Source organism: Meriones unguiculatus, chromosome 2, assembly GCF_030254825.1.
Source record: "Meriones unguiculatus strain TT.TT164.6M chromosome 2, Bangor_MerUng_6.1, whole genome shotgun sequence".
Classification (NCBI taxonomy): domain Eukaryota; kingdom Metazoa; phylum Chordata; class Mammalia; order Rodentia; family Muridae; genus Meriones; species Meriones unguiculatus.
The window spans coordinates 63,191,938-63,206,294 of record NC_083350.1 but is presented as its reverse complement, the minus strand read 5'-3'; the positions used below and the strand labels follow the sequence as shown (position 1 = coordinate 63,206,294).

Sequence of the window (14,357 nt, the reverse complement as noted above, 5' to 3'; positions counted from 1 at the left end):
CTTAGTGACTCAGTAGGACTGTTTGCTAAATGAAGCAGGAAAGGAGCTAGCAAAGACTCTTTAAGTACTCTGTAGGGGCTCATTTGTAAACTTAATACTGTAACTAACTTCCTGTTAAGCTAACTCAGTACCCAAAAGCACACAAGTAACATTTCCCCCAAAGCTGCCTTTGTGTGATGAAATTAGTAAGGGGGCAAGTTATTTGTATCCAATACAGTGACAGTGACTCCATTGCTACTTTTTAATTTATTTTTTAATTTTTATTCTAATTTTAATTAAAAAAATTTTGTAGTGTGTGTAAGACACACACACAGCCTACACACTAAGGTAAGGTGTACAGGTAGGTAGATGTCAGACTCTTTGGAGTCTGTTCTTTCACCACATAGGTCCCAGGAATCAAACTCAAATTATCAAATTTGGAGACAAGCACCTTTACCCAGTTGAGCCACTTCACCAGCCTCATTATTGCTAATTTTTGCCTTGTTGTAAGGAATGGATATATTGTGTATTTACAGTTGAATCTTTTTGTGAGTGCTTAGAATATTGCCAAAGGGAACACAAAAATGTGAAGTAAATCTATCTTCCCCAAACCTTTGAAGTCAGAAATTACAGCTAAAGCACAACAAAATATTAGTGTTTGTGCAAATGTCCAAGATAAATTTCAGCAGTACCAGCAGGTGACAAAACTCTGACAGTTTTGTGCTGTGTGGTGGAGTGATATTAGGATCCATTTATAGGACAGCAGTCTGCAGAATACCTAAGGAGGGGTTTCTAATCATCACTTTACCTTCGAAGGACTTGATTCTTATAAAAATTAAGTCTGAACTGAAGACACACATTTCTTAGTGTTCACTGTATAAAAGTTACAAAGATGTCAGAAATGCTAAGGAAATTTGTTACAGTGCTATAGAATCATGCATTAAAAACTTTTTGTCATTGTTCATAGACAAGGATATATTTATAATGTTCAAATGTGTAGGACTCTGGGATTAGATTGCTTTGGTTTTTTAGGCTTATTTTAAACTTATTTTAGCAAGCCTGTTGGGAGACATTGTTTATGATACAATCAACTTTAATCGAGTTAAGATTTTTGAACATGGCTTACACAGGTGATTTTGTGTAGTTCAAGACATGTAGACTAAAAGCTAATCCATATTTGTGCCAGAATAAGAATGAACACTTTACTATGTTCTCTCTTGAGGCCCTTTTATTATATTGTTTGCTTGTTGGGCTTGGGATTTTTATCTATCTATCTATCTATCTATCTATCTATCTATCTATCTATCTATCTATCTATCTATTGAGACAATCTCTTGCTACAAAGCCTAGGCCAGTGTGGCCTCAAACTTGAGATCTTTATTCCTCTGCTCCATTCCCCAAGTACAGATATCCCCACTCTGCCTGCCTGGTACTCATACAGTGCTGTATCCCATGTACAATGATGGGTTTGAAGTTAGGCAAGTCTGGGCCATAACAAACATTACCTTGATCAAATTTATGTACTATTCTGAGATTAGATATTAATTTCTAAAGTATGTGTAACAACACAACTTTACAGGTCATTATGAAGGTTAAACAAGTTTAACATTCAGAATAGTTTCAAACCCACTCACTGCTACCACAAAAATGTGTTTCTCAGAGTGGCATTATGTTCATTCCTCTTAACTCAGAATCTGGTTATATTCTTCTTCCCTTATGACTTAGTTCATGAAATCATAATGCTATTTTGAAATACCATTTTTAGTACACATATGAGGAAATAAGTTAACAGAAAAGATTAGTAATCTGAAATCACCATTTCTTTTTGGAGGGTTTTGGATTTCTGATGACTTTACTAAATAGCTCATTCTGATCTTACCAAACAGAATCATTTTGTGTTCATTTGTCCTTCCCACCCCATCTTATAGGAAGCACTTTGGATCCTTGCCTTTAGTATTTAAGTAGCCCCTTAATCATGCACCTTTATTTTTGTGAATTGCTGAAGTCTTAAAGGAGTTCTAGTCGTGGGAGTTCTATAGATCAATATTTCCTTCCTATGTTGTGTTTAAGTCAATAGAAAGTCTTTATTAGCTGGCTGGTGGCTAAACTAGGTATTCAGCATCCCAGTGTAGCACTGAGCCCCTTTCACAGTGAGCTTTTAAGCACAAAAACCATGTTCTGGGTTGACATACTTCAGTTAACCTGAACAGTTAACAGAAGCAGAACTTCAGAAGCCAAAATGCAAGGTTAGTTTGAGACTTTCCTAGAACTATATGTACTTAGGTACATTAGGCCTTTGTTTTAGTTTTGACAGGTGATACTGCCTACATGCTGAGTTTTACACTCTGAATGGTACTTCCATCATGTTGTGCTAAGGTTGTAAGTCAGTTGTGCCAAGGTAGATTATCCATGTCTCTTAACTCATATTAGTTAGAAAAACATGTGGTCTCATCACCGTCAATAGTTTGTAATTCACACTTGTCTGGCAAGGATCTTCTTTGCCTTTTAGTTCCTGTCCAGCATCTCCCTTAGGAGATTTTTACTTTCTGCCTCCTGCTGAGACAATGGTCAAAGACTGTGGTGATCAGTAGGACACTTTATTTCTGCCCTGAATGAAATCTCACAATACTTAAAACTATAATAGCTGTGACATACTATTTCTTTTTTCTGTTATGATCTGGATTTAATATTCATTTTTCCTTTTGTGTGTGTGTCTGTGTATCTGTGTGTCTGTGTCCATGTCCCAGGTGGAACTCATTCTGTAGATCAGGCTGGCCTCTTAATCAGATCTGTGTACCTATGCCCGTGTGTGTCTGTGTCTGTGTGTCTTTCTGTCGGTCTGTTGGGTATTGATATTTTGTGTTTTTGAGACAGGATCTCAAAACTGTGTAGCCTACACTGGCCTCAAACTCTCAAAATCCTCCTGCGTCTGCCTTCCAGGTGTTGGGATTGCAAGTGTGTACTGCCATGCCTAGCTGAACTTTGCTTCTATTGCAGATTCTTCAGCATGATTAGGAAGAGAATTGTGAAGCCTGATAGGTGATGCATGGTGACATGCCTGCTCTGGGCAATAATTGAGTCATAGATACTGACTTAGTGTTCAGGAGGCAAGATAGAGGCAGCTAATTCATACCTTCGTGAAATTAGCTTCCTTCAGGAAATGGCATTCTGGGGCAAGGAGTGTCATTAGGAGTGCTCTGTCAGTATGTGTATGTTGAAGGAATACTGCAGATCAAATTTGCTCGACGTTTGGGTAATGCCAGTTCATGCTTCTTTCATTTCATTCTTTTGTGTTGTTATATTTTCAGACTTTTTGAAAAGACCTCTAGAGAGTTATGTGAAAAAACTCAAAGTGCCAGTTCATGTAATTCGAATGGAACAACGTTCTGGGTTGATCAGAGCTAGATTAAAAGGAGCTGCTGTGTCCAAAGGCCAAGTGATCACCTTCTTAGATGCTCACTGTGAGTGTACAACAGGGTGGCTGGAGCCTCTCTTAGCCCGGATTAAACATGACAGGTAATTTTCCGGAATTTGTGAATTTGTTCTTTGCACTTAATCTTAAACTGTGTGCAACATTGAAAAATTCTTTTTTTAAATAAACACAAAAGTAGCATCCTTTCAAGTTTCCCTTAAATGCCTTCAAGAATGTTCCAAACAAAACACAAACAAGACTACATTTCTAAAGTCTGGCAGTTAACAAATTTACAAAGTACCCAAATGGAGATGAATTAGGCAACATGTTGGAGAATAATTATTCTGTGATCTGTTGATCAAATAGGACCAGAACACATAGGGAAAGTTTGCTTGCCCCTGCTTTCAAAGGCAACCCCTGGGCAGGCATATTATCTCGTCTTTGTTGACATCCTTTCAGGGACCATAGCTTTCATCTTGTAGCATAAGCTGAAGAGAGGCCCATTGTGTCCCGAAATACTCTGGTATATGGAATAATCCTGAAATCCTGCTAATACAGAATGAGCATTGCTGTAGTGCATCTGTGGCTGTCACTTTTCATGTTACGTACTTTTCAAAGAATTGTCTGGCTCTGTCTTGGTTTAGTGTCATGAAAGAAGTAATGTCAGTTTGCTTGTCCTGTATTAGTTGAATTTCTGTTTGCCATAGCAGTTTGACCTTGAAGCTGTGTACATCAACTTTAAGGTTAACTTTAAAGTTAACATTAACTTTATAAAGTAGACTTTCACTAGCAGAGAATGGAGAGGATAAGGCCACTTCACTTATCCTGTTTGTTAACAAATTGTGGCACTACAGCTGTCTGTTCTCAGAGAAAAAGCAAACCAGCTGACCCCTAACAGTTTAATGAAGAGACTAATGCCTTGAAGAATCAAAAGAATAGAATAGCTCTTTAAATATTTTTCTGTAAGTAAAAAGAGACTGGTTTAGGAAATACTTGCATAAAGATAAAGCCATAAACTTTAGAAACATGATCCTGGACCCATACAGAGAAGGTAGTGTGTAATGTATAGGGGAGAATTGACTAAAACAACAACCAAAATAACTTACAGTTTGGGCTGTGTGGTAGATTTTATATCCTAAATAGTTTCCAACTGATAAAAGTACTGGCTACTAAATAAGTACAAAAACAGCCTTTTTAAAAATTATTTATTACAATTTATTCACTTAGTATCCCATCCGTAGCCCCCTCCCTTATCTCTTCCCAGTCCCACCCTCCTTTCTTTTACTGCTATGCCCCTCCGCTAGTCCACTGATAAGGAAGGACCTCCTCCCATTCCATCTGACCCTAGCCTATCAGGTCTCATCAAGGCTGGCTGCATCATCTTCCTCTGTGGCCTGGCAAAGCTGGACCCCCAGGAGGAGGTAATCAAAGAGCCAGCCACTGAGTTCATGTCAGAGACAGTCCCTGTTCCCCTTACTAGGGAACCCACTTGGAAACTGTAGACTATGGGCTTCATTTGATCAGGGGTTCTAGGTTATCTCCATGCATGGTCCTTGGTTGGAGTATTGGTCTCTGCAGGTCCCTCTGAGCCCAGGTTCAAAAACAGATTTTTCAGAATGCAATGTTCAGTTGACACAATAGAAAAAAAATGCAAGTCACAAAGTGAGAGAAAAAAGACGGTTCAATGAAGCTATCTAGTATTTGTGCTGTCTGTGATGAATTCTGGGGTACTATTTGTCCCTTGGTAAATTTATAAGTTGAGAGTAACAGGAGCAAAGCCTAGGCCCTACTCATTCTGAGGTATGCTATTAATCTTAATAGCAAATACCTGTGGAAAGCTGGGGTACTGAAATCTATACCTAGTGAGAATGAGAACTGGATCACACATCAGAGGAAACCTTGCTGTTTCACCCTTGGTGTGGATGAGGGGGCAGCTCCCACCAAAATGTTTAAGCAGAATAAAGAAAAAGTAGGAAGGGAACTATTTTTAATGAGGCTAGAATAATTTTAATTTAAAAAAAAAAAACAACGAAAACCTATGATTTAATTTGAAATTGTGTGTGTGTTTGTGTGTGTTTTCAGAGGATAATTTGCAGGAGTTAGTTTTCTCCCACCATGTGAGTCCCAGTAATCAAACTCTGGTTAATATTTGGAAGCAAGCACTTTTAGCTACTGGGCCATCTTGCTGGCCCCAGAAAAGAACTATGAGAGAAAAGCCATGGGGCTCACGTAGAAGTCGAGGGACAATGTTTGCAAGTTGGTTTTCTTCTTCTACAATGTAGATCCTAGGAATTAAACTCAGTTGATCAAGTTCCTTTACTCTCTGAACCATCTCACCAACACATGGGAAAGATTTCTTTAAACACCAATAAAATGTGATATGATACCATATTCTATAAACTGTATCTACTAAAGGCTGAATTTAGGATACCTTTTCTTCAAAAGAACTGTTAAAACTTGTGTTATTAGTTTTAAAAAAGGCCAACTGGAAAATTTATGACTATGATTATACAGTCTGTATGGAGAAATACAAACCTGAAAGAAAAAATTCCCTTCTAGTAATTAAAATAAATAAATTTCAGCTGGTTATAGTGGTATACACTTTTCATCCCATAACTCAGGAGGCAGAGGCAAGAGGATCTCTGTGAATTTGAGGCCAGCCTCGTCTATGTAGTGAGTTCCTAAAAAGCCAGAACTACATACAGAGACCTTGTTTCCAAAAACAAAAACCAAACAAGCAAACAAAAAAAAAATATAAACACAAAAATTCCCGAGCTGTTATTTATTTAATGTAATTGAATTAATAAAAATGTAAGAAGTCGGCTCCAAAGTTAATAGCATTATGGTAAAACCATAAGGAGGAATATGTATATATAACATGATTAGAAAACAGTGACAAATGTTACCTTTAATTAAGTAGTATTACTGCTAAACATTTTCCCTGGAAGAAGATTATGTACTTGAACAGAATCAGTTTCTCACTGGCAAAAAGTGAAGGATAGAAATAATAAGAATTGTTTATAAAGAAATTTATTGCAAAAAAAAATGATTGCTGTAGTCATTAAAAATTGATTTTTTAAACATTTTATAGAATTTTCCATGTGGCAGATAGTAAAGATTATGTGTAAAAGAAAAAATGCAAAAAGATAGAAGGTTCTCAGCCAACAAATTATGATACTGGTTTGGTGTAAATAATAGCAGGAAATATTTTTTACCATTGTTTTGTTGTATAGTTGTTATAGTACATAGGAACGTTTGAAGATTTTAAACTTGCTTCTATGACATCAGGAGAACAGTGGTATGTCCTATCATTGATGTGATCAGCGATGATACTTTCGAGTACATGGCAGGCTCTGACATGACCTATGGTGGATTCAACTGGAAGCTCAATTTCCGTTGGTATCCTGTTCCCCAAAGAGAAATGGACAGAAGGAAAGGTGACCGGACTCTTCCTGTCAGGTAATTTATCAGATGTTTTCTTTATAGTATGTTGCAGAGAGTTCTGACACTTATCAGTAGGGTTAGAGGTGTGCGTTGAGAAACACAAAGCAGATGTATACCTCGTATATAGTCAAGAATCGTATTTCACAGATTTTTTTTTTTTTTTTAAGGATTTTCCCCTCTGGTTAGATTGTTTTCATTCTGTAAATGCCTAGTAAACAAGAGAAATGAAATAACATACATATATTCCTTCTTTGCTGTATGAAAACATTAAAAATTTCTAAGTTAAATCTGTGTTTAAATCAAGCTACTTCTCAGTCAATTGTGTCCTTATGTTAAGGTACTAGATCAGAGTTGTGTCTTGCAGTATAACATTTTACTAGCATATACCATCTGGATAGTAGTACTGACTAATAAAGTTAGAAAAGCTTGTTTCATAACAGTTTTTTTTTTAAATAAGTAGAATTAACAGGATATAAAGGAATTTCCATTAATGTGTATTTTGTTTTTCTTTTTACTATGCTTTATCACATATGACTTTATTCAGGAAGGCATAAAAAGCATGCTGGTAAGGACATGACCTGAGACTTTGAGCTACCTAGACACCCTAGTATTTATCTCAGTTACATCCACCTGCAGCCTCTGTAGTAACAGCACTAGGCTTTCTTCTATTTTACGAATTCAAATCCAATTCTGAAGAAAGCAAAGGGCTGTGTTTTTGTTTTGTTTTGTTTTGTTTTGTTTTGTTTTTTTTGCTTTGCTTTTTACTCATATTCTTTTCTTAAACCACCTTGAACTCTTACCAATACAAGGAACTATTAGTTAGGTTCAGTGTTAAATCAAGGACTCTTAGCCATTTGCAAACTTTGGAAATGCAGCTTTCACTGGAAAGACAATGCTGCTGTTCTAGAGAGGCCTGGAATAGTACATGTCGATGATTTCTGGACTTGCAAGCCTTATCCTTGGATCCAAGAACTTTTGTTTTCTTCTGGTGGAGTCAGGTTTTTTTTTTTTCCTTCATAGAAATCAATGGTTAACTGAAACCACTGATACCTCTTCATTTAAATCTACCTTCATTATCATATCTCTGCTTACTTCTACATACTTCTTCCCCCTCCTAACCCTGTGCATACTTGGACTTGTCTTTTGCAGAAAACATACCACAGGTGGTCAGCATGAGTCCCTTTAGAAAGGGCATGTTAATGTTACTCTGGATTGTATTCCCTTCTTGAAGATCTCTGTAAATCTAGAAGAGGGTCTCTCTCTCTCTCTCTCTCTCTTTTTATCTTGTTTTAATCTATCATTTTTGCAGTGATTGCCACCCTTTAGAACTTGGCATTTTAACGCTAACCTGAGTGTAGTTGAATAAAATAGTCAACTACCTTTATACTTGCTGGGATCGTGGAGCCAAGTCCTGGTCAAATGGAGAAGATTACGTGAAGTACATTCAGTTTGAAGAGTCTGAGACAGAAAATTGTTCAGTATCAAAAATCAAGAAAGGTACTGGACAGGAAGCAATGCTTAGGACTTACACTGACTGTGAGCAGAGTACAAATCATGTCTGATACAGAAAACCCTAAGGGTATAGACATTTCTGAAGAGGGCAAGAATAAGCATTATTCTGTAGTTATAAACAGCTGTAGAACTGTAGAACTTTTAAAAACAAACACTGATTATAAATTTTAAATTATTAAAATTAATGGCATAGTATTATGATTGAATTTCAGAACACCTACAATGGCCGGAGGCCTTTTTTCAATAGACAGAGATTACTTTCAGGAAATTGGAACATATGATGCTGGAATGGATATTTGGGGAGGAGAAAACCTAGAAATTTCCTTTAGGGTAAGTTCCCTTTGACAAAAAATAAAATCTTTTTCTTAACCACAAATATGTGTTCATTGTTGTCTATATAAGAAATAAAATTTAGTGAGTTTAATCTGCCTCCAGAACCTTCAGCCCACAAAAAGTTTGATGACAGTATGGAAGATTTGTTAAAAACGATTTCACCAAATAGTCCAGTTATCTTTTAATAGTAAAGCTGTTATACCTATGCATAATCCTTCAGTTCTCAATTTCTTTTATTTTAAGGAAGTAATTCAAGCATCAGCAACTAAACAAACTATTTTTGTAATTTAAACAGGCTACTTTGGTATGTAACTGTAAAAACATAATTTCACGTTGTATTATAAACTTGTCTGATTGAAGATTATTTTTACTAAATCTGGTTACCTTATCAGCTTTACATTTTTCAATAAAACGGTGGCAACATTTAGGGAGATGGCTCAGTCAGTAAAGTGCATGCCATATACACATGGGAGATCTGAGTTTGATTCTTAGCTCCCATCTGAAATAAAGCTAGATGTAGATCTGCTGAGATGGCCCAGTGGGTAACAACACTTGCTGCATTCTAAGTCAATCCCCTGGACCAACATGATAGCAGGAAAGAACTGACTCCCTCAATTTGGTCTCTGACGTACATGAACCAAATAAAGTAACGACTTAATTTTTTTAAGGGTTGGGCATGACGATGCATGTCGTAATCCCAGTGCTGAGGACACAGGGACAGCAGAATCCATAACTAAATCAGTGAGCTCCACTTTCAGTGAGAGATCCTATCTCTCTGAATAAATAAAGTGCAGAATGTTTTATAAACACCAGCATTAACATCTGGCCACCACACATGCATATGCATGTACCACTAAAAGGAAGAAAGGGCAAAGCAGTTCTAAGGGCACTTTTCCATTTATTCAACCTAGTTGACCTTCATTTCATATCCACGAATATCAGCATGTTAGATGATAATGTGCGCTGCTAAAAAGCTTCTAACATATAATGTATTATAGCACAGACAAATTTTTAATATGCTGTAGGTAGAAGCAGGATGCTCTTGTTTTCAGAGACTCTTCCTACTTGTAAAAGGAGAGGCTTGGCCTGGGAAATCCCGTCTAGCTCTAACACTGTGTAATCCTGGGAAAATCTGAAGTAGACACACTGAATATTTGACAAAGGCAAAACATTTTCAAATGTGAGTTTTGGTTGCAAATAAGAACTTTTATGCTATAAAATTTATTTTGAGACAATTGCATTGAGTTAAGAGTATAAGCTTATAATTAGTTTTTCTTTTGTTCCATGTGTTTTATTGATTGAACAAATAGAACAGGACATGCTGTCTTTGTCTTGTTGAAGAAATTATGATGGGTGTCTGTTCTATGTGATGTGTCTAGTGGCTCAAGTTTAGAGAGGCAGAAATAGAAGAGAATTTAGTTGGATACTCCATGACCATGAATGTGTGTGTAGTTGAGTGTTAAACATAAGCCACATCAAACATTATATACACAAAACAAATGTAATAATATTGGGTATTTCCTGAAATAATGTGCCCTTGTTGACAGGGTTGGTTTTGCTTCTGCAGTTTGTATTTATGATGCTGTGTGTCCTCATCTGCATTTAGATAGTTGCTACAGCGCATCTGATTCTTCTATGTATTTAATTTTAACCTCTCTGTTCTCTATTTTAATCTGATTTTGACCAAAATTTTGAAAAACATTTGATTTTAGGGCGATATTGGCTATATACCAGAGCAGGATCTCTGAGCTCTGTACTTTCTTGTTTCTTTTTTTGAGACAGTCTCACTGCATAGCACTGGGTAGCCTGGAACTCACTATGTAGACTAGGCTGGCCTTAACTCACGGAGATCTGTTGCCTCACTTTCCCAAATGCTGGGATTTAAGGCATAAACCACCATAGCCAGGCTTGTGCTCTGAATTTTAAGCTACATGTCCAACACAGTCTACTTTGCTCTTTCATTCAGATTTGGTACTTTTTGGACACATTTTGGGAAAAATTTACCAGTAACTACAGATTTTCCATTCAAGGTTATAAATAAAAGCCAAAGTCCTGTTCAGTAAAAAAAAAAGAAAAATACCACACGAATACTACAGGAACCTGTGGTAGGTAGTTACTGAGCTGCATCCTGTCCTTTTCAGATTTGGCAGTGTGGAGGAACTTTGGAAATTGTGACATGCTCCCACGTTGGTCATGTGTTTCGGAAAGCTACACCTTACACATTTCCAGGAGGGACAGGGCAGATTATCAATAAGAATAACAGACGGCTTGCAGAAGTATGGATGGATGAATTCAAGAATTTCTTCTATATAATTTCTCCAGGTTAGTGTATTTTGTGTGATACACACAAGATCATGCCTTTCTTTGTGTGTGTGTGTGTGTGTGTGTGTGTGTGTGTGTATTTTTTTAAATCTGAGGGGGTTGGCACTTAATGTCATAGCCTGTGTGTGAAGTCTAAATTCAACTTGTGGGAGTTGATTCTCTTTCTGCCTTATGGGTGCCAGAGATTCAACTCAGGTTCTTAGAATTTGGTAGCAAGAATCTTTATCCAGTGAACTACCCCACTGAGCCAAGATTGTTGCGTCTTTCCTGTTCCTGATTCTAAGGGGAAGTAAGGAGGGTTGGAAGCAAAGATTTGGTGTAAGGTCTTTTTAAGGCATGATAAAAATCATAGTACAGAAAATGTTTGGTATAGTATGCCTGAGATATTTTCAGCAGTAATACTAAATATCTTGGTCAATTTTGCTGACCTAGAGTTGCACATGTGTGTCTCTGTCTGTCTCTTTCTCTTCTTTTTACCTCACTGTAGCATTTGACATTTATTCCTGTAGCAATCATCTTGTTAATTTTCAGACATTTTTCTCAATTACAAAGCACTTTCTTTGGACATTGGGTTTTTTTTTGTATGTGTTTGTATATATAATGTGCATACATAAATATGTATATATACATACATACATACACACATACATGAGACAGTCTCTCATGTATCCCAGGATAGCCTCGAACTCACTGTGTAGTCAAGGATGTTTTTGAACATTCTGATCCTTCTGCCTCCATCTCCCAAGTGCTGTGATTCAGGGCCTGCATGACCATACCTGTTATATGCGATGCCAGGGACTGAACCCAGAGCTTTGTGTATACTAGAAAAGCACTCCCAACTGAGCCATCCCATGCCCAATAAAACAGTACCACCTCCAAGCAAGTTATGAGCATTCTTCATAAGCAGGCCCTGGATGCTGCTGTATAAGACTTTATGAAACCATCTCACGTCATAAAACCAGTGCAGAGCCTATAGCATGCCTCAAGAGACTAAATCCAAGAATTTTACTCTGCCAATCGGGTTTTTGTGTGTCTTATTTTTTCCTCAGCAAATGCCTATCTGAAATTATTACTAATCTGCCTAGGTTATTCAGTTATAATACTTTAATATTCAGTGGGTAAACACAAATAAAGCTGACTGGAAGTAGTTGTACTGTTTAATAGTTGCACCAAATAGATCTTAATTTTTAAATTTTTTACCTTAATGCACATTAAAAATTTTGATCCCTATATAGCTTAATGTTTAATGTAAGTATGTGTTACATTCTCACATCAATTTAAGTTTTCTTTGAAAAAAGTTAAAACACTTGCCTTATCCTTGTTTTCTGCTCTGGGAAGTGGGTCTATAGCATATCACTTGTAGTATCATAGATCACCTAATAAGTCCCCATTTTCCATTCAGCTGCTTTGTGAGAATAAGTATGTAAGTAAACATGTTACCAAATAGAACTCTAATATTAATCAATTATTTCTTTCAACAGGTGTTACAAAGGTAGATTATGGAGATATATCATCAAGACTTGGTCTGAGACATAAACTACAATGCAAACCTTTCTCTTGGTACCTAGAAAATATTTACCCTGATTCTCAAATTCCACGTCACTATTTCTCATTGGGAGAGGTAAAAACAAATATATGTGTACATATACAATATATATCTTTAAGAAGTTAAAGGTTTTAACTTTAAGGTTCTTTTATTTGTTTGTTTGCGCTTTTTGTTGTTGTTGTTGTTGTTTTCAAGACAAGGTTTTTCTGTGTACCCCTGGGTGTCCTGGAACTCACTCTGTAGACCAGACTGGCCTCAAACTCACAGAGATCCACCTGCCTCCTAAGTGCTGGGATCAAGGGCAAGTGTGTGCACTACCACTGTAGCAGACCTCTAAGGTTCTTAAAGCATATTTGTTATTAAAAACTATTTAGCCTCAAGTAAGGGTAAGCCCTTGTTAATTAACAGTCTGCCTCATAATGTGAAATCTTGATAAATTTTTGGCTCTACCATCCCCACCCCCCCTAGTACTAGGAAGTGAAACCCAGATCTTCCACAGTGCTAAGCAGGTGCTTTACCATTGAGCCACTTCCTCAGCAAAATCTTAATACATTTGTATCACATTATGTTGTATTAAAATGTGAATGCTTGGGGCTGGAGAAATTGCTCAGCAGTGAAGGGCACTGTTGTTCTTACAGAAGACTGGGGTTTGGTTCACAGTACTCACATGGTGACTTGGAGCCATCTGTATGTAACTCTAGTTACAGGAAATCCAGTGCCCTCTTCTGGACCCTGAGGGTCCCAGGCGTACACATGGTACACATACATACATGCAGTAAAACACACATACATATACATTAGAATAAATATTTAAAATATTTACCAGGAACACTTTTGTTACAATGTGGTAGTGTCTTCAGTGGACTGACTTTAACAAGCTAAGCCATTTCTTCAAACCTGTATTTTTAGAGCCAATATCCCTGGGTTACTCCAGATCAAAGCCTGAGAAATTCCAGTGAAGATAGCTTGACAAGGAGGGTTGAAATACTGTACTGCACATACGTTTATTTTCTTTTGGGAATTTTAAGTTTCACAGTTTAGGGACGTGGGGAAAATGTTGAAAAACGTGTTTGTCTGTGGTGATTCACGAAGTTGCTTCTCTTAGGATTCAGCATTATTTTTCTTCAAGTAATTGGCTTGTTAATGCTTATAAATAAGACAAATTTGCAGATTAGTTGTCCTTTTTATCTCAGTGCCTGCCTGTACTAAGGGATCTAGTATGAAAAAATGTCTGCAAACTTTGACAGTATACAGTTTTTTTGTATCCTGTTTATTGAATGTCAATTAGCTATCAGTTCTGGCTCCTAGCTAAACCTCTGTTCTGTGTTTAAGAATTTAGATTGGAGCAAGGCATGGTAACACAAGCCTTTAATCTGAGCACTTGGAGGCAGAGGCAGGTGGATCTCTTTAAGTTTGAGCTTTATAATAGAGACCCCCTCAAAAAAAAATTACTCTATCTTAGACTAGACATCTGGTCTTTTTAAATCATTGTTGTTTAAAAATTCAGCCTCTAAGTCAGAATTCTTCTAGAAACCTTAATTATTCCTTCTCTTGGAAGAAAACCAACCATCTCCCATATAGCTTTAGTAATTCTTTTTTCCTCCCTTCATCCTAAGAAAGGAGCCATTTCTTTTTATTCAAATTTACTCTCATCTGTTGACTTATTCTTAGTGGAAGTCATATCTTTTGTTTCCATGGTCACCTTCGAATTTTTGTGTGCATCACTTAATGAGTACTTTACCACTTGGAACTTGACTACTCCCATCCCAAGTTTTTGAAGCAAAAGCATTGTACTAGTCCTTTACTAGA

The 14,357-nt window shown here is 36.8% G+C and overlaps 1 protein-coding gene across 5 annotated transcripts in view; it reads left to right on the top strand.

Moving 5' to 3' along the window:
• The window catches only part of Galnt1 (polypeptide N-acetylgalactosaminyltransferase 1), a 125,368-nt gene that overhangs the window by 55,496 nt on the left and 55,515 nt on the right, over positions 1–14,357 (top strand). For all 5 annotated transcript variants that reach the window (XM_060377594.1, XM_060377593.1, XM_060377596.1 and 2 more), the window contains exons 6-10: positions 3,288–3,495; positions 6,680–6,850; positions 8,560–8,677; positions 10,822–11,002; positions 12,484–12,623. In XM_060377594.1, the coding sequence (XP_060233577.1) occupies positions 3,288–3,495; positions 6,680–6,850; positions 8,560–8,677; positions 10,822–11,002; positions 12,484–12,623 (818 nt within the window). The remainder of the gene's footprint in view (positions 1–3,287; positions 3,496–6,679; positions 6,851–8,559; positions 8,678–10,821; positions 11,003–12,483; positions 12,624–14,357) is intronic.